This window comes from Elephas maximus, chromosome 24 (genome assembly GCF_024166365.1).
Source record: "Elephas maximus indicus isolate mEleMax1 chromosome 24, mEleMax1 primary haplotype, whole genome shotgun sequence".
In the NCBI taxonomy this organism is placed as follows: Eukaryota; Metazoa; Chordata; class Mammalia; order Proboscidea; family Elephantidae; genus Elephas; species Elephas maximus.
In genome coordinates, this window is record NC_064842.1 from 13307285 (window position 1) to 13327933 (window position 20649).

At 49.3% G+C, this 20649-nt stretch overlaps 1 protein-coding gene across 1 annotated transcript in view; it reads right to left on the minus strand.

Annotated features, from left to right (window-relative positions):
* Positions 1-20649, minus strand: part of CAPN8 (calpain 8) — an 88354-nt gene that overhangs the window by 12120 nt on the left and 55585 nt on the right. The window contains exons 8-13 of the mRNA XM_049867922.1: positions 17344-17418; positions 15939-16099; positions 12672-12847; positions 7511-7522; positions 4340-4551; positions 2832-2868 (exon numbers count right to left, since the gene is read on the minus strand). Coding sequence (XP_049723879.1) covers positions 2832-2868; positions 4340-4551; positions 7511-7522; positions 12672-12847; positions 15939-16099; positions 17344-17418 — 673 coding nt within the window. The remainder of the gene's footprint in view (positions 1-2831; positions 2869-4339; positions 4552-7510; positions 7523-12671; positions 12848-15938; positions 16100-17343; positions 17419-20649) is intronic.

Sequence of the window (20649 nt, forward strand, 5' to 3'; positions counted from 1 at the left end):
CAATGCCCTCTAAGACAGTCATTCAGAAAAGTACAACATGTCCAATATGGCCTGACAATACAAATAAGAGTAGTAATAGCATTAATACTTAAAGTACTGTCTACTTAATACCTATCAGATACTTTACGTGGATTATTTCAGTTAATACTCACAGCCATCCTGTGAGGCCGGTCCCATTACTATCCACATTTCACAGATGGAGATACTGACATTTCAAATGGTAACAGGCTGAGATCATACAGCAGTAAATGGGGAGCCAGGATACAAACCCCTCCACCCTCTACTATGATAACCAGAGCAGATACTCTCTATGTTTTACTACACTCAGCCTCTCTGAGGCTCTGTTTTCCCATCTGTAACATGGGGATATTAATGCCTACCACATTTGTTCACATATAAGGTGAGCATATCCCAGAATGTATCTAAATTTTGAGAAGAAAAGTGGTAACCGTGTCTCATCACACATGACTTTAAAGTACTTTTGTAGCAAAAAAATTATTTTGTTCATGTAATCCCATATACTATACTCCAAAATGTAGTGGAAGTTCATAAATTCTGGACATGGACTAATACTACCTTATTCCTGGGGCGAACACAGGATAACGTCACACAGCAAAGAAGGAGGAAGAGCAACAGAAGGGAAGAGAAGAAAAGAACACTTACGTGGATATCAATACTGGGGTTAAGCACACAGCTGCTAACCGTAAGGTTGGTGGTTCGAACCCACCCTGCAGCTCCACGGGAAAAAGACCTGCCGATTTGCTCCCGTAAATATTACCGCCAAGAAAACGCTGTGGGGCAGTTCTTCTCTGTCACATGGGGTCTCTATGAGTCGGAATCATGGGCACCCAACAATAAATTCTGGTACATAGCAGTCGCTCCACCACTAGGGGGTGTCATCAGAGACAGGGTAATTTTTGGAAACTTGGGAGTAAGGAAGATGTGGTTATATGGTGGTAAATACTGTATACCTCACAGTTTATTCATTTATTCATTTACTAAAAAAAAATATTTCCCCCAGACACCCTTTTAGCTCAGTAATGAAGTGATTCCTGAGGTTTGCCCTTCAGCCAAAGATTAGACAGGCCCATAAAACAAAATGAGACTAAAGGGGTACACTGTCTCAGGGGCAAGGACCAAAAGGCAAGAAGGGACAGGAAAGCTGGTAATAGGGAACCCAAGATCGAGAAAGGGAGAGTGCTGACATGTGGTTGACCAATGTCACAAAACAATACGTATACTAATTGTTTAATGAGAAGCTAGTCTGTTCTGTAAACCTTCATCTAAAGTACAATAATAAAAAAAAAAAAGATGAATAAAGAACATACGGAAAACTAAAAAATAAATAAATAAGATTTACTAAACAACTGGCACATGCTGGGAACTCTCCTGTCTGTGCCTGAAATACAATGGAGAACAAGAGATGGTCCTTGTTCTCCAGGAACTTGTTAGAGTGGAGTCATCTGTTGTCTGGGGAAATAGATGGGGAATGCTCTGTAAATAGTAAGGCAGCACGGCAAAACTAAGAAATTATCGTCACGTCACGAGGTGACGGCATCTTTACAATCCTGCTCAAAGTGAACGTATCTAAATTCCAAGAGTGTGTCTGTTCCAATGTCTGACTGTCTGTGCCTTAGAGATTTCTGGAGGGAGAAAAACAGAAGTTCTTGAAGGCAATGGCTCTTCCTGCCTCTTGTAAAAGTCCAAGTCCCCTACAGACATTGTACTGGGTGTCTCTGTGTGTGTGGTAGGGAGGGTGCCGAGACAGAAAAGGCAGAGTTTTCCTGAGACCAAGAAGAAGTTGAAGTCTACAGGGCCTTGAAGTATTGGGAATCCTTGCACGGCTCCATGGCCATGCCTGGGACCTTTGAAGGGAAGAATGGACCCTCGGCCTGGGGCTGTCAGTTCACCAAAGATTCCAGGTCAACAGCCATCAGACATGAAGGAACCGTGAGCTGAGGCACGAGCTGAGGCCAATGTGGACCCACGACCGGAAGGGACTTCCAGTTGCTTTTGGTGCTTCAGAGAACCCCAAGACCATAGGAGGTGGAGATGGGAGCCCCAATAATGACAGCATGACTGCCATTGGACTCGTGGTGCAATGCGAACCTAGGGTCAGTTTTAAGTTGACTTAGTGGAAACCAGAAAAAAGGGGAGGGGGTTGGATAATTTTTATCCCCTGAGCTGTGTATCAGAATCCACACCCTCCTCACAGGCACACTGGCCTTTCTAACACACCTGGGACTGATAGTTAGATACGTCCTCCTGGGGACAGTGAGGGGCCTGAACTGGCACCTGCAGCTGGGGCAGGGTTGGAGGAGTTCTGAGGAGCTCAGCTCACCAAAAGCCGCAAGCACAGAAAGGGGCTCTGGTGCCAGGTATTGCAGCTGACTCAAGGTGGTTAGGCTATTGGCTTAACTACAGTGCACCAAGTCCCAGGAGACTTGGGAGAAGTCACATCTGTCAAGGGCAGGGGTTAGCAGACAATGTGGGCAAGCGTTTTCTATCTAACAAACTCATGACATAAAGCAACAGGATAAGATGGATCCTTACTTGACACCTTCTTCGGTATCTGCAGAAATATGAGCTTACAAATTTGATTTAAGCCCAACAATAGAATACGTCCTGCCCCACTTTGGCCAAACAGAGCCAACCCAGCTCTCTGTGGTACCTCTGGTGTCACAAAACAATATGTGTGTTAATTGTTTAACGAGAAGCTAGTTTGCTTTGTAAACTTTCATCTAAAGTACAATAAAAGAAGAAAAAAAAAGAAACCCCAAATCTCTGCTGTGTAACAATGTCAGAGCTTGGCATCCTAAAAGACTTCATACCTCATGTGGGTTTCCAGCCACAACATCTCCAATTTCCCTGAAATACAAAGAAAGAATGAAGTCAGTAAAATGCACAGCTCATGGCCAAGTTAGGAAGTTCTGACCTCCTGAGGGATTGGCTTCCCATTCCAGAACTTCAGTTCCTACTAGCCCCAAACTGCATAAACTGAATCTCTAACCAGCATCCTTTCTTCCCTTCCCAGCCTTCACCCTACCCTGAGTTTCCACCAGAGACAAGCCAGCTGCCATTGAGTCATCTCTGATTCATGTCGATCCCATGTGTATCAGAGTAAAACTGAGCTCCAAAGAATTTTCGGTGGCTGATTTTTCAGAAGGAGATTGCCAAGCCTTTCTTTTGAGGCACCGCTGGGTGGACTAGAACCTCTAACCTTTCAGTTAGCGGGTAAGCGCATTGACCATTTGCGTCACCTGGAGACTCCTCATCAGAGAAAAGAGCTGCCAATTTCGTTTGACTTAACGGACCCTAGAACTTGCGCCCTGGGGGCCACTCCTCTTGGGGATTTTCTCCCCATCCTGTCCCAGTTCTCGCTCTTCCCCTCCCCCAGCCTGCGCTCCCCGGGAACACAGCTGCATAAACCCCTGTTGGAATGAGCTAGCGAGCCCATGCAGAACGTGTGCATGCGTGTGCACGTGCGTGTCTGTGCCTGTGTGTGTGTGCACGTGTGCATGCCTGCACCTCTCTATGCGTGTGTGTGCCTGTGTGTGTGTGCACGTGTGCATGCCTGCACCTCTGTATGCGTGTGTGTGCTCATGCGTGGGTGGGTGTTCATGTGTGTGTACGTGTATGTGTGTGCATGTGTGTGCACATGTGTGTGCATGTATATGTGTATGTACACGTGCGTGAGTGTGTGCATGTATGTGCACATCCATGGGTGTGTGTGTGTGTGTGCTCATGTGTGGGTGTGTGTGCATGTGAATACGTGTATGTGTGCATGTGTGTGTGCATGTGTGTGTGCATGTGTGTGCATGTGCATGAGAGCATGCATATATGTGCATATGCATGGGGTGTGTGCATGTGTGTATATGTGTGCACGTGTGCATGTGTGTGCGTGTCCATGCATGTGCATCTGTGTGCACATGTGTATGTGTATGCGTGTGCACTCATGTGCATGTGTACGTATACGTGCGTGTCTCAGACAGAGGAGAAGGTGGTACTGCCATTTAGATCGGATTCTCTGGGCCTCTGGTGCCCCCCCATGCCGGGTGGAAGACCTTCTAACCGGGCTGCTCCTGGTGCCACTGCCAACCACCCCTTGGCCTCTTTTTCGAAAAAACTTCCCCTGTGTCATGTAGGCCAAAATGGTGGGGACAGAAGGGGACACCCAGTTATGGACCCTTGGGTCCTGTGGTACTTGACAGGTATCTTCTGAGAGGCCTCAGCCAGGAGCATCAGCCAGCAGGGCCCAGTGCCTGCCTCTGGTCATTCCCCCCAGCTGGCCCGAGCTCTCAGACAACACCCCCCACCAGGGAGGGCAAGGAGCACGCACAGGGCCGTGGCCTTCTTCTCCGAGAACACCCTCAGGCAGAACTCGCCATCCTTGAAGGGCTCGAAGGTGGACGGCACCACCAGGTACTCCCCCGGGGGCAGCCAGGCCCGGCCGGTGACCTCACGCAGGTTGACGTAGGTGCTGGAGCGGGCTGAGGGCTGGTGGCCCCGGAAGAAGTCCTGGCCCAGGTGCACATCGGTATGGTTCCCCAGCTGCACAAAGTGAGAGTCACAGTCAATCTCTCCTTAAATTCTGGAAGATGGGGCAGAAGAGTTCAGTTTTGTGACGTTAATCTGGAGCTTGTTGGTTTTTAACACCAAGCTAAGCATTTTTTTTTTTAAGCATCAGGAGGCCCGCGTTCTCGCCTGAGCTCCCACCTTGGGGTCTGTCGCTAACTCGCCGTGTGTCTATCACCAGCTGTGCTGCGAGCGCCTTCTGTGTGTCAGACCCTGTTTGAGTACTGCCCTTGACTGTGCCCATAGCCAAACCCCTTGCCTCTGGGCTCCTGCTTCCTCCCCAGGAAAGGAAGAATTGAACAGCAGGGTCTGTGGTGTGTGCTCAGCTTCTCACTGGATATTTTTCCTCATGAGTCACCAGCTCTTTGAATCTTTTATTCTGTAGTTGGCATTGACCCCCTAGGGTGTGAAGAGGAGAGTTGGGGGCCGTTGACATTGACCTCCCAGGGTGTGAGGGGGAAAGTTGGGGGGTGATGACACTGACCTCCCAGGGTGTGGGGGGAGGGCTGGGAGGTGTTGGCAATGACATCCCAGGACCGGCCTGAGGCTTAAATCCCAGTCCTGCGAGCAGAAGCAGCCAGAAGGGCCTTCTCACCTGTGACTATTTGGGAAATTGCTCTGCAAGGTCACCAGGGTGCTCAGGCCAGGGGGCCAAGGTGGCAGCTCTTAAGGAGGCAGACAGAGAGGGTGGCCACAGCACAGCCTGGCTCTGGGTCCCTCCTTGCTCCTCAGAGCCTGGGATCTCCTGGGAAGGGGGGAGATGCTCCCCATGACCCACCTGTTTTGAGGGGGGAGAGGGAGGCTTTTGCTGTATGACACAAGGTAATTAGTTACCGCGGGGAGCTTCAATGACACAGGTGCCAGTGTCCCTACTGCTGTAATTGAGCCTCCCTGCAGCACTGTAGTTTTATGATCAGTCTTCATCAAGATGCCCGTGACAGAGGACAGGTGCTGACAAGCTGCACGGGGCTGTGACTTCTGTGTGACCCAGTGCCAGGAGGCCCACTCCGGAGCGGACAGTGTCCACTCACAGTCAGCAGGCCCTCTTAGGACCATCTGTCTGCAAAGCCACCTGCCCCCACTGCCCTGGTCAGAACTCCATGGAACCCCAGCACCTCCACTGACCTCGCACATGGGCAGCCACAGAGCTTGGGATTCCCCTGAAAATGCTTACACTCTGGGCAGGACAATGCTGAGAGTGTCAGGCTGTGGCCAAAGGCCAAGGGTCATGGAGTTGAACATCATTCTTTCCATTGCTCTTGGGAGCAAGGAGAGGAGACAGAACAAGCAGGAGACAGTACTCTGTAGAATTGAGGTAGAGAAGCCACCTTAGGGCTGGGGTGGGAAGGGAACAAACTGAGTTTCATCAATAATCCAGGGACAGGGAAGATTAGAGAAACCAAACTCTGTTTGGGAGGCCAGAGTGGGAATGGGATAATGCTAAGGCAAGAGCTGGGTCCCCTCTGTCCTATCAGGGACCCAAACAGGCAGGTGCCACCAGGTCCCTGGCCCTCACACTGCTCTCAACATGGCTCCACTAGCAGCGACAGGAAGGGTAGGGCAGGTTTAACCGAGGGTGGTTCTCAAAGTGTGGGCCCAGAATCAGCATCGCCTGGGAACTTGTTAGAAATGTGAATTCTTGCTCACCCCCGCTTCAGACCTAGAGAATCAGAAACTCTGAGTGTGGGCCCAGCAGCCTGTGCTCTGACAGGCCCTCCAGGGGATTCTAACACAGTGGTTTCAGACCTGAAGACCCCCGGCACTTGCAGAGCACAGGACCCATGGCGACATATTGAGGGCACCCCGTGGCACTATTGCAGGGCGTTCCACCATCTGTGCATATGACTCCTTACTCGTTTAAATGTGATGTTCCTGATGGGAACTACCAGCGATTGGACTTAATCAGGTTTTGTCCTGTTTTCCAGTCGTGAAGAGGTGAGTGAAGAGGCGTTTCCTCTAGAGTATCTCTACTCCCTTGTCCGTTTCTCTCCATCATCAATAACAGGGACAGGGTAGACCAGTAGTCTGCAGCCTTGGAATAATGCATGGGATGGAGCCTGTGAATTTAGGTCAAGTTGGTACAAGCTGTAGCTGGTTAAGCTTGAGAGCCCTTGACAGTGGGAGTGAGAACGAAGCAGAACAGATGTACCGCTACATAATTCGTGCAATTGACCCCAGCTGGAGGGAGCCCCAGACAGAACAGCGGTTCGCAGCCTTAGCTACACACTGGAATACCTGAGTAGTTTATTAAAACACTCAATGCCCGGGCTCCACCCCAGAGATTCTGATGTAACTGGTCTGCAGTGGCGCCTGAACATTGATTTTTAAAATCTCCCCAGGTGGTTCTAACATGCAGCTGAGGACAGGATCACTGAGCTCAAATTTATTGGGGTTGGCCTTGTGCTGGCTGCCACCAGGGGGGCCAAGAACATTCCCAGAATGCACTCTCAAAGGTAGCCACACCAGGCCCCTCCCCAGGAGGCTGCCCGGAGCTCCTACCTTCACCTGGCTGAGGCGGAGGGTACAGCCAGTGAAGCCCAGGATGGCAGGAAGAAACCCCAGTGTATTAAGTATGATACTGATGGTAGGATTCTCTAGCCCAGTTACAAATTATTGAGGAGCCAAAGAGATAATGTCAGTGCTTCCTACTCTTCTCAGGCATCAGGGCATTTATTTCTGTTGGTCAGATACTGTTTAGGTCAGACCACCAGGTACACAGAAGGCAAAGGTTACCACCATCCTCTTTCGTGGGGGCCTGGCAGGTGGGACTCCGGGTTGTCCTTACAACTCCCAAAGCTACCAGCTCACCGGATCACGCGGGAGTCTGTCCACGGGAGCACAGGCTTCCATCAGAAGAAGCAGATGCTGCCGTGCCTGCCCCGAAGGCAGCCACGCCACTTAGCAAAGGAGGACACCCCTGTCAGCACTCACATACCTCTTTGGGAACCTGCAGGGCAGTAGAAAGGAGCCAGTCATCTGAGAGCCCTGAGGTTGTCCCTTCCTGCCTTCGCATCCCGCCCCCACATCCTGCAGACAGACTTGCAGTCCTGGGCCACCAGGGAGCCCCCACATCCTGCAGACAGACTTGCAGTCCTGGGCCACCAGGGAGGAGATGCGTGCTAAAGTGAGAGATGAGTCAGCATTTCTGAAACTGGAAAGTCCTTGTGAATTTCAAGGCCAGCTGTAGAGCACTAAGCCCTAGAAATATGGGCGGGGGAGGGGGAGCAGAGCTCTTCTTTATCTTAGAGATGACAGGAAACCCTGGCAGTGTAGTGGTTGAGTGCTATGGCTGCTAACCAAAAGGTTGACAGTTCAAATCCACCAGACACTCCTTGGAAACTCTATGGAGCAATTCTACTCTGTCTTGTAGGGTCACTGTCTTAGTCATCCAGTGCTGCTGTAACAGAAATACCACAAGTGGATGGCTTTAACAAAGAGAAGTTTATTCTCTCACAGTCCAGTAGGCTAGAAGTCCAAAGTCAGGACGCTGACTCCAGGGGAAGGCTTTCTCTCCCTGTCAGCTCTGGAGGGAAGTCCTTGTCATCAGTCTTCCCTTGGTCTGGGAGCATCTCAGCACAAGAACCTCAGGTCCAAAGGACACGCTCTGCTCCCAGCACTGCTTTCTTGGTGTGAGGTCCCCACTTCTCTCTTTTATATCTCACAAGAGGTTGGCTTATAGACCTCATCAATATAGCTGCTGCTAACCCATCTTATTACATCATAGTGATAGGATTTACAACATATAGGGAAATCGCATATAATGGTGGACAGTCATACAAGGGAATCATGACCTAGCCAAGCTGACAGAAATTTTGGGGACACAATTCAATCCATGACAGTCACTATGAGTTGGAATCCACTCAATGGCAACGAGTAATGATAATCTACCAGTTGCCGTCCAGTCAATTCTAACTCATAGTGACCCTGTAGGACTGCCCTATTGCGTTTCCAAGGAGCGGCTGGTGGATTCAAACTGCCAACCTTTTGGTTAGCAGCCAAGCTCTTAACCACTGCGCCACTAGGGCTCTGTATAATCTACCAGGATCCCAAACTCTTATAACCTTGAAATTTAAAGAAAACTAACACCTTTGGCTCACTTACTTTGGACACATTATCAGGAGAGGCCATTCGCTAGAAAAAGACAGCATGTTTGCTAAAGGAGAGAGTCAGCAAAAATGAGGAAAAACCTCCATGAGATGGACTGACACACTAACTTCAACAATGGGCTCAAGCATGCCAAAGATCATGGAAATGGTCCAGGACCAGGCAATGTTTTCCTCTGTTATATGTAAGGTGGCCATGAGTTGGAGCTGACTTGACAGCAACTACTGACAACATCTTACAGACCTAACCCCCCACGTCCTGTGCTTGGCCGGAGGAGGGAATCTCACTCAAGCTGGGCCACAGTTTCTCTTGCCCTCGGCTACGGTGATTGGTCCAAGGACATGGCCAAGCTGAGCCCATCAGAGACTTCTCTGGGATTTTTAAATTGAAACTAAGGAAAGGGGGCCCCTTCCTTTACGCGGGTGATATTAGGAAGATGATGAAAAAAGCTAGACTAGAAGGGCACAGATACCATAGATCACATGTGGAGGGAACACACCCAAGGCCCTCGTCCCAAGCATTCCTGCCCTTCCCTTCGTTTGGTGACATGAGCTGATAAATTCTTTTTCCACTATTCTAGCTCAAGTTAAAAAAAAAACCCCACCAAATCCATAACCATCGAGTCAGTTCCAACTCATGGCGACCCCATGCATTACAGGGTAGGACTGCTCTGTAGGGTTTTCCTGGATGTAATCTTTGCTGAAGTAGATTACCAAGCCTTTCTTCCACGGCTGCACTGGGTGGATTTGAACCACCAACCTTCCAGTTAGGAGTCGAGAAGAAAACATTTGTGCCACCCAAGGACTTACTAATTTGCAACTGAAAATGTTGCCCCCACGAGGATCAGATCTCAGATCCACAGTGGAGCCCTCCCATGCCCAGGGCACCAGAGGTCCTATGCCAGCGGAGAGAAGAGGTTCAAGTCTCCATTTCGGCCTTTCCCTCCTCTGCCCCTTCCATGTAGGCTGCAAATGATTAACACACTTGCTGTTAACCGAAAGGTTGGAGGTTCAAGTCTACCCAGAGCACCTCAGAAGAAAGGCCTGGCGATCTACTTCTGAAAAACCAGCCCTTTAAAACCCTATGGAGCACAGTTTTACTCTAACAGACCTGGGGTCACCATGAGCTGAAGCCGACCAGACAGCAACTGGAAACAGCCAGTGGGGACAGAAATACCTTGGCTGCCGTCCTATTAACAACCCGACCACCGTGTATCTACATGCCCTGAATCCACCCTGCCAAGAGTCCCTGGGCAGGAACTGAGCCAGGCGAGTGGTGGGGGGCTCTCCGTGGCACAAATCCAGGCAGCGAGGCAGGAGTGCATGCCTTAGCCATTGCCCACTGATGCATGGAAGGGACGGCCCTCTTTGAAACGCAGGATCCTGAATGCAAATGACAGGCCTGCCTGGCGTGAGCCCATCATCATGGCAGGAAGATAACAGGAGAGAGAGAGGAATCTGGACAAGCTGGGCTCTCTAGGCTTCAGGGATCCTGGCTGCTTCTCAATCGGTGTTAGGTTTGCAACCTCAAACCAGACTCTAGTTCGCAGAGAGTTAAAGCCAGAAGAGGCGGACGCAGGGGTCAGAGTAGAGAGCTCTCTACCTCTCTACACCCTCCTCCTCAACTTAACTTTCAAAATCTTCCACTCACAGCTGTCATGCTCTGAATGATATGCCTCTGGCCATAAGAAGGTCCACAGATCTCATGCACTGCTCTGTTTTATAAGCAGCTATAATCTGGCATCTGAAAAACTGGCATGCCTTATATATTATTTATTAGAGCAAAAGCCGTGCCAAACAAAACTATTTCAGTGTATTAGCTCATGTGCCTTTGAAAGAAGGCTTTGTGGATCAGTTTATGGAAAGTTGGCCTGATGCACAATGAGCCTGGTGGCCACACAGCCCTGAGGAACCCACCTTCAGCCCTGCCCTCCTACTCTCCACTCCCTTCTTCACCTTTGAAATCTGACCCATTCCCGAAGCCCCGGTCAAAAGTCTCCATGAAGCTGTCCTTCTTGGAGGTGGCTCTAGCCCACCATCTTGGCTCCCATCGCAGTACAATCTGAGTGCACTAGAGCTCACTGGGCGTGTGTCTGATCCCCACTCCAGACTGTGGGCACTTCGATGGCAGTAGCCATGTGATTGTCTTCTCAGTGTCCCCAGCTTTCAGCACAGGACCTGGCACATAGTAAGGGTCCACTAAAAACCAAAATAACCAAACCCATTGCCATTGAGTCAATTCCAACTCATAGTGACCCTGTAGGACAGAGTAGAACTATTCCATAGGGTTGCCAAGGAGCGACTGGTAGATTCAAACTGGCGACCTTCTGGTTAGCAGCCAAACGCTTAACCACTGCACCATCAGGGCTCCCTAAAGTTTGTTGAATTGGCCCGCATACTGTAAGCGATTTCTCGGGCTTTTTACCTGTAAGCAGAGACTCTGCTTCTGTGCTGTTTACCTTCTAGGTGGGATGGAAGAGCTAAGCTAAAGCAGAATTGGAGCTGATTTAGCTGCAATTCTTGTGTCCTGCCATCAAGAAGCAATTATTTCCTAACTTCCATTCCTCCAACCTAAAACACAGAGACACAGACATACACACGCACACCCCCTAAACTCTAAAGCCCTAAATTCCAGAATAAAAGAAATGAAGAGGCTGGAAACAACCCATGCCACTTGGAATTCTTGCCCTTCCATTTAATCGAGCAGAAGCCCACTTGACAATCCCACTTTTCCTTTCAAAACCAAACCAAACCCACTACCGTTGAGTTGATTCCAACCCATAGGGTTTCCAAGGCTGGAACTCTCTACAGAAGCAGACTGCCACACCTTTCTCCCAAGGAGCTGCTGGTAGTCTTGAACCACTGGCCTTTTGGTTAGCAGTTGATTACTTTCATCACTGTGCCACTAGGGCTCCTTCACTTGTCCTTACTGGTTCTAATTATAATATTTCTTCTCTAAACATTAATTTATGCTGAGTTGTTGCACCTACAGCCAGCTCTGTGTCATACATTGGTCTTCCTGATTACAATTGTATTGTTTCTCTGGAGGTTTATTTCTAACAAAATTGTACAAAAACAACCACTATGAATCCCTCTGGAATTTGTTATAAGGAGCCTTTGCCTGTACATAAAAGTAGATTCCCATCTATTCCTGGCTAGGCTTGTAAAGACCCGAAGGTCTTGTGTTAACGTATCTCTGAGGCTGTTAAGTCCGTAGTGGGGTGGTTACCAGTACCAACTGGACTATTGAGCCACGGACTGCAGCCTGAGACCACAGCCAGCTTCGGTTTCCAGAGCCAGAGCCAAGTGAACTAGAAGTGGCTGTGTGGCTTCCCTCACCCCACTCCACATCCTGTGTACCCCAACAAGTGTCTCAAGGTTGCCCAGGGTGAGAGGAAGGGGGTGTTTGCCCTTGGCTCCCATACCCAGCCTCTCTCCCCCCACTCACACCTGCCCCTCATCCTTCTCGTGTCCCCTTGAATGCCTTGTGCCCCCATATCCTTGGTTCCTGCCCCCTGAAAAGTCCATATTTGGAAAGAGTCTAATAAGTGTATCTATACCAGCCAAATAAAACCCATGGCTGTCAAGTCCATTCCTACTCACAGTGACCCTATACGACAGAGTAGAACTGCCCCAAAGAGTTTCCAAGGAGCGGCTGGTGGATTTGAACTCCTGACCTTTTGGTTAGCAACCGAGCTCTTATCCACTGTACCACCAGGGCTCTAGCGGATCTATACTGAGATCCAAATGACAGGCAAAGTTCAATGAATTATATGCCTCAGTGTTAACAGTAGACAAAGACTTGAGCCATAAGAATGAATCTCTAATGGTGGAATTCAGACCTCAATAAGGCCACTGGGAGATGTATTCAGGGAAGCAAGAATGCTCAATTAGGACCGTCCAAGCAATAGAAAACACGTGCTCCAATCACCACCCAAAATCTTCAGGCCAAAGAATCGAGCGTGCAGAGAAGGACAAGCCCAGCTGAGGTACCTGGTAGACGGCATAGCCAATGCTCAGCGCGCTTTGTCCTATTCTCTTCTGCCGCCTGCGGTTCTTCTGCATCAGACCCAGCAGCACCGTACAGCGGGGCTCTCCGGCGTACTCCTCGTGGCTGTCGTCCACCTCCTCCAAACGGATTTTGAACTGGGGATTGGTCCAGTAGGTGGCTGGAAGTCACCCACGTGGTGGTGGTTCCCCCCACAGGGGGGTGAGGACAGGGGAAGAATAAAACGAAAGGGGAGAACCTTGATCATCCCAGTGCAAGCATGACTGTTGGCAAACTGTAGAGTCCCTGGGTGTTGCAAATGGTTAGTGCAAGCTCAGCTGCTAACCAAAAGGTTGGAGGTTTAGAGTCGGAAACAAGGCCTGATTTTACATTCTGAAAAATCAGCCACTGAAAACCCTGTGGAACACAGTTCTAGTCTGACACACGCAGGTGGCCATGAGTCAAAACCAACTCAACGACAACTGGTTAGCCACCAGCATTTAGGTTAGCAGTCAAGCACAAGACATTTGTGCCACCCAGGAACCTACTAGTTAAGCAAACAGTACCTTGTACGCAGGCCCCGGAAAGTTTTCTCTACAAGGTGGCCAGGCATTTCCTCCTACCACCCCACCCCACCCTGACGCACAGACGGACAAAGACACATAAATATCCCATAGCATTTGGTGTTTGTGTACTTCTGACTGATGGAGCTGCAGCCCAGGGATGGTTGCGTGGGAATTATCAAGGGCCATGATCCCAGGGCTCCTCTGTACCCCACTGGGAAGGAACCTCCAGGCCTACCTGGGAAACTGTTAACATCTCCTTGTTCTCAGCTCCCTGGCCTATGAAGGCAACCCCACCTCCTGACGAAGGGAGATCTCTGAGTAAAAAATACAGCCCTTGGACAAATGAGGACAAAGTACCAGAGGAGACTAGCTACCAAGGGGGCTTCTGCCTGACAGGCTAGAAACAGGGCTGGCCACTCTTGCCGCCCCCAGAAAGCCCAGCCTGATTGACGTGCGCTTTCCCTCAGGGAGGACCCTGCTTCAGATCACAGCCCCAGCAGCCCCAGAGCTGCTCCCCTGTCTGTCAGCCAGCAGCCTCACTTGACGGCAACAGTGCCACAGACCAGACGAGACACGTTCTTCAAGACTAAGTCATTTAATAATGCATGAGGAATGATAATTGGCAATTAGGAAGCATTCCTGCCACATCACCTATGAGTATTTAAAGACCACTTTGTTTCAAAGATGACTTTTCTTTTTTTTTTTAATCTTTCAAAATAGTGACTACACCAGCCAAGGCACAGAGAAGTCAAACAGATTATCCAAGGGCACACAGCACTTCTGCAACAGGAACCGAGCAGCAGAGCATAATTGAAGAAGACAAGCCTGACAGGCATTTCTACGCTAAAGCCTCAACAATTTCGACTTGACTGCTAACCTAAATGCTGGTGGCTAACCAGGAAAGAAAGGGGGTGGGGAGGAGAGGGGAGGGCTTCCCTCATATCCTCTAAAATAGGGTCTGACTTGGTGAAATAACAAGACACAGCTGACCAAGAGCTACTGGTTATGTTTCTTCTTAATAGTGAAATTACTTATTCAAATGTACTTCCCAGAATCTATGCTTCTAGGTTTTTTTTTCTAATTGAAGGCACAAGTGAATGGATTTTAAAGCCAAATACCTGTAGATTCCAGAGAAGACAGAGAAAATTCTGTAATTTTCCATACTTACACCATTACCAAGGGGCAAGGGCAATCCATCCCTTCCTGACAGCTAGCTGGCAGCACAGACGGAGCAGTGGTTTGGTGCACACAGATGCCTGGGCATCTCCTACAGTTCCGAGCTCCCAAAATGATCCACGCAAATTTCCTATACGTTTCTAAGAGCTTGCTAATGGTGAGCATATTTTAATTTCTCCCAAATGCAACATTACTGCCATCCCTACACTTTCTGTTTACTCCTTAACAGAACTGGAGGAAGAGAATGGGCCATAAAAATAATACGTCCCATTTGTATGATGCTACACAGTTTACAAAGTGCTTTCCTACACATTCCGTGTTACAATGCTCACAGTAACCCAGTGAGGTTGCAAGATGGGTCTCATTGTCATGTTTTGAGGGTCAGGAAACTGAGGCTCAGAAAAGAGAAGTGACATCCCCAGGGTCCCTAAGCTAAGCAACAAGGACAGGAAACTAGCTTGGCTCCTTCCCCTCACTCAGCGCTTGTCTCTGTTGCTAGAATGGGTCGCTGTGGACTAGATGGAGGATGGAGGAGGAACTTTGTTGAGATCCCAGGACTGTACCCATGCGGGATTTTTATTATAATGTCACTTCCAACAACTGTGAGCATAGCCCCAGGATGGCCCTGCCTCGGTGTTTATGGTCTGTCAATCAACATCATCAACCAACATCAAACTAGGGAGGGAGAGCAGGGGTGGGGAGGCGCAAAGTGGAGAGAGCTGGCTTTGCTTCTCTTCATTTCTCCTTAGAGAGCTGGGGTCGATTTTCGGAGTTTCTTCATCAGGTGCTGCCTCACCTCAGCTGATTCACCCTAGAAGGAGCCTGTATAGGTATTAGTGCCAGTTTGTAGACTGGGGAAGGCTTCCACCTTTATTAAGGTGAGGCCCAGAGTTAGTGCGGAGGCAAAGGTGTGCAGCCGACCATCTCCACCAGCCAGGGATCTGAAATCTGGGAGTGGGGAGAGCCACCCCAGGCCTCGTGTGTGCCTCCTGCCACAATCACCCCTCGCCTATGACTCAGGCGCAAATACAAAGCAGAGCGGCTGCTCTCATAGATTCAGGCTGTTGAAAGAGCAGACCTTATGCCACGTTCCTCCAGCACACCATTAGACACCATCCCAGAGCTCAGTGGGTTGGGGTCTCCGGCAGGTTGGGTTGGGATGGTGGAAGCCCAAGAGAAGAACAGAAGGGCTCAGTGTAGGGTGGAAAGAGCATGATTAGTTTCAGGGGCAGGTGGGTGAAGCAGTGTGGTTTGAACACACAGACACCGAAGAACAGCGCTACCTGAGCACAGCACTACCTCAGATCAGCCCTCAGGTGCAGGTTGCAGAACCGCTGCCCACCATTGCTGCCCTGGCAGCCAAGCCCAGGGGAGTAGCAGCGCCACCAGGGGGCACCCAGGAGCCAGAGAGCAAAGTCCAAAGGCATTCTCCAAAGATATAAAGGCACCTAGCTTTTTTTTTTTTTTTTTTTTTAGCTTTAGCTTGGGGACAACAAGGAGCCACCAGACCAGGTGGGCCCTTCACCTTACCTGGGTAGTTCTGGCAGCCCCCGGCGGTGGAGCCCCTCACCCAGCGGCCATTGAACAGGGCCAGGTTCCACTTGTGCACCTCCTCACTGGTCAGGGAGTCTGGGGACAGGTTGCAGATCTCCAGCCGAGAGAATTGCCTCAAGAAATCCGAAAAGGACATCCTGCTGACGGAGCACCCATTAAGACAGGTGGGATGGAAGCTGAGGACACGCATGCTACTGGGCCCAGGCAGGAGCCATGACAGTGGCCTTGGCGGCCCTGGGCTAACTGGAAACCTTTCTACAGACCACCGATACAAGTATGCAGAGACCACGACCAACTTCCTCACTGCCGTTAGCATCTCAATTCTTATTAGAGAGCCCCCTCACGTATCCACCCAACCTGCAAAGAGTCTGAACCCTAAACTGAAGGAGACCCCAGGAGGCTGTGTTCCATCTAAACCCATAAGAGATTGGTTCCTATTTAATTATTTGTTGCTGTTAGCACCTTTTTGTTTTAACTCCCTATTTCCTCCTCCCCCCACGGTAATCACTAGTAATCCCTGGTAACCACTAATCTTCTTTGTCTCAGTGGATTTACCTACTCTAGATATTTCATAAGTGGGATCATACAATATTTGTCCTTTTGTGATAGACTCATTTCACTCAGCGTAAAGTTTTCAAGGTCCATCCAGGTCGTAGCATGTATCAGGACTTCATTTTTCTTTATGTTGGTTAATATCCCATTGCATGGATAGACCACATTTTTGTTAATCTGTTGAAGGCACTCGTACTGGTTTTACCTTTAGGCAGCTGTGAACAGGGCTGCAGTGAACACTGGTGTACAAGAATGTGTTTGTGTCCCTGGTTTCAATTCTTTTGGGCATATACCTAGGAGTGGAATTGCTGGGTCATACGGTAATTTCTGTGTTTACCTTTTTGAGGAACCGCCAAACTGTTTTGCGTGGTTTTACATTTCCACCAGCAGTTCGTATTTGTTACTGATGTCAGCACAGAGATGCCACCACCTCCTCTCAGTCACATTATATTCAAGGTGCCCTTATTATCGTCCTTAGCCCACCAGCAAAGGCAGCTCTATTGTGATGGTCACCTAAATCTTAGGGTGTTTCTGGACTAGACCTTAAAGAGATAGCAGTACTGGTCTTATTTTGTAGGAAAGACACAAACTGAGGAAGACAGGCTGATGGCTAATTCATGTTGGTGGCCCAGATATGTTGGCTTCAATGCCTTAGACATGCTGCTATAGAGGGAGAATTAGACGAGGGCAAAAGAGGGGAGAGAAATGAAGCCCCCTGGTCAGAAGCTTGCTGCATTCCTGGAACACTTAGAGACACACTGCCCCCACCATCAGAGCCTAGAACAGAACCCTGGCTAACAGGACAGCTCTCCAGAGATGACGCTCTCACCAAAACTCCCCATCCTCAGCTTTCTTGTCCAGCTCTTCCTTCAGCCTAGGGTCTACGTAATTCCACTCTGGTGCACTGGAAAAAAAACAAAGCAGAGGAGGCTGTTCCTGGGGGGTTCGGCTGTAGTGCAAGCTGTTTACCACAGCTAACTTTCCCCAAAAGGCCAGAAACGGAATGCAGAAAAACAGCAAGGGAGGCAGGCAGGCAGGAAGATGGTGTGCCGGGGTGCAAAGCCTGGGGAAGGGATGCAGATCAGGGTCCTGGACTCTGGGCAGCAGAGGGCAATGTGTGGCAGGAGCGCTGAGGTCATGGGCCTTGCTTTAATGGTGAAAGCACTCAATGCTAACCAAAAGGTTGGCAGTTCAAATCCACCCAGAGGCACCACCTTGAAAGAAAAGCCTGGTGGTCCTACTTCTGGAAAATCATCCATTGAAAACCCTATGGCAGCGGGGAGGGGAAATGCAGAACAGAATTTCAAATTCCCATGGAATTTAGATTTTCTGGAGCTGTGATGGCTGGTGAACCCCCAAAACTATTGCCCTGAGATAATCGTTGAATTTTAAAACAAAAATATCTCCTGAAGTCTTCTGAAAACCAAACAGTAATTTAGCTTAACTAGTAAAGAATGTCTGTCTTGAGCATTACGCTCTTTTAAGATCTGTCTCTATGGGATTGGAAAGCCTGGTGGCATAGTGGTGAAGAGCTATAGCTGCTAACCAAAAGGTTAGCAGTTCAAATCCACCAGGTGCTCCCTGGAAACCGTATGGAGCAGTACTACTCTGTCCTACAGGGTTGCTATGAGTCAGAATCTTTTTTTTTTTTTTGATATAGGAGATCAAATTGACGACAGCAACTTGAAAGATTAGATAGGAACCTAAGGGGCTGTGAGTTTATGTTAATAAGGGAGGAACAACTCAGAAAAGGAGGGTGAGAATGGTTTCACAACTGCAAGAAGGTAGTCAATGTCACCGAATTGTGCCTGTAGAAACTGCTGATCGGTACGCGTTTGCCATACATATTCTCAACAACACACATAAATTATTTTTACAAAAACAACAACAAAGACAAGAAAGAAAATCTATGCAGCGCAGTTTCACTCCGACACGTGTCTCCATGAGCTATGGTCGACTCAGCGGCAGCTGGGCGTTTTTTAGGCACGTTCTCATTTCTAATTGAGACTTCCAGGCCCTTGATAATAGGAATGAGGATGTCCAAGACCAGAACTGTGGGAATTTCTGTCACCAGAAAGGGAGGCACACCAGAATTGATTATTAAATTGTCACCCTGGCCTCTTTACCAGTCTGGGTAAGCACATTGTGACAGGGTCTGACCATCTCGGGGTGTAGGGACATGGTCTACTTTCTGGGTCTGCAAGAATGACAATCAGGCCCAGTTTTTGGCAATCTCCCTGAAGTAATGTCACCCTGGGAGGACTCCTGCTGGCGGCCTTTCTATGGTGCTGCCCACTCCCTCTGCAGACACTTTATTCCAGTGCCCTCTCCAGCCAGCAGACCTGTGCAAGGTTAGGTCTTCCTGAAATAATTATGCAACATCTAAATAACTGAGCAGTGTCAAGATCCGTTTAAAAATACCCTTTCTGCTGAATACCTTCAGCAAAACCAGAACGCCTTTGCTCTCTTGCATAAAACTGAGGCACACATAAGCCCAGTCCCTCCCCCTCTCTCTCTGTCTCTGTCTGTCTGTGTGTGTGTCTCTCTCTCTCAGCCTCTAAGTCCCCTGGGAGATCAGGCAGAAGAGTTCTTGGGTCCTTAATTCACTGAACCTTTAATTTGATCAGAGCTGAATCTCAGAATGTTCTAGCTGTTAACAAAGGTTAGAGAACATGCTGGAGAATTTCAGATCTGACCTAAATCTCCCCGTTGATTTTTTTTTCTTAATTAAAAAAAAAATGCATAAAAATTTAGGTAGGCATTAGACTGAGCTAAGAAATGTTACCTGGGAGACACCTACCTCCCACCTCCCCCCGGGCTCCCAGCTGGTGAGGAACCAGCCTCACCAGTCACCTCCCATCAGCTGCCCAGCCTCCTAGGGACTCGGTGACCCCCGAAAGGGAGGTGAAATCACAGAAGTCCTTCTGTCAGCCTGGCAAACGGCTATTGGCTAAAACGGTCAAAACCTGGGGTTTCGGTTTCACTCAGCCACGTCATCCTTTTTGGGCAACTGGCAGAATTGACGTTTGGGGTCCCCTTCAATCTTAGGCAATGAAATAAAAAGTCCTTTAATACAGGGGGCCAATCCATGGCCCCTGGGACACAAGTTTCTTCGTGACACAAACCTGAGAGGAAACGCTGCAGGTGGGAGCAGCAACGATGCTGTGATTAAACATAATCAAGATCCCTTCAAAAGCCCTAAATGGCATCATTGAGTAAGGACAGCGCTGAAGGGTGCACTCGAGGTTACGGATATGTTGTTGTTGCCGTGTGCCATCAAGGGGATTCTGACTCATAGCAACCCTATAGGACAGAGCAGAACTGCCCCAGAGGGTTTTCTAGGCTATAATCTTTATGGGAGCAGATCGCTGGGTCTTTCTCTCTCAGAGTGGCTGGTGGGTTCGAACCACCAACATTTCAGTTAGCAGCTGAGCACTTAACCCTTGTGCCACCAGGGCGTACTGGGAGGAGGTTACTATTATGACTGGTAGCATCTCTGGTGGCTCTGTGTTGAAAATACTGGCAAATTCTAAGTCCTTCCCCAGCTTCAATCTGTCTCCTTCAGGCCAGCTTCATGCTTTCCTTCCTCCTGCCCCTGGGGGTATCGGCTCCAGGGCACACCTGCCCCTTGGCATCACGGGGGACTTTGGGTGGGGTCCAGCCACCATCTCTGACTGACTTTCTCTCACCAGCGAGAGGCTGCCTAAGATGCCCGCCTCTCCAGTCATTAGTGACCTTGTCAGGGGAGATCAACATCTGCCCCCAGGAACGGCTCCCTTCTCATGCGTCATCCCGCTGCCCTGGGCTCCTAGGATCAAGTTCCATTTTCTAAGCGTCGTTTCCATTCGGTGCTGAGGGGCCTGGCCTTTATCAGAGTGACTGGGGTTTGTGGAGTGGAAAGAATTCGATCGTGAATGATCGATTTGACCTTTGGATCACCACAGTGTAGGAGGTAAGAGCCGGGCAAACCCCTCAGAGCTAAGCAAAATCTGACTGAGCTGCCAGACTTCCAAATGCCAGAGCCGAAATCCAGAATCAAAGACCAGCAGCATCACTGAGGGCGTGAGGGGGATACAGACCGTACCGGGCAACACTGTCAGAGGAGGCGACCCCAAAAGGACTGTCTATAAAATTT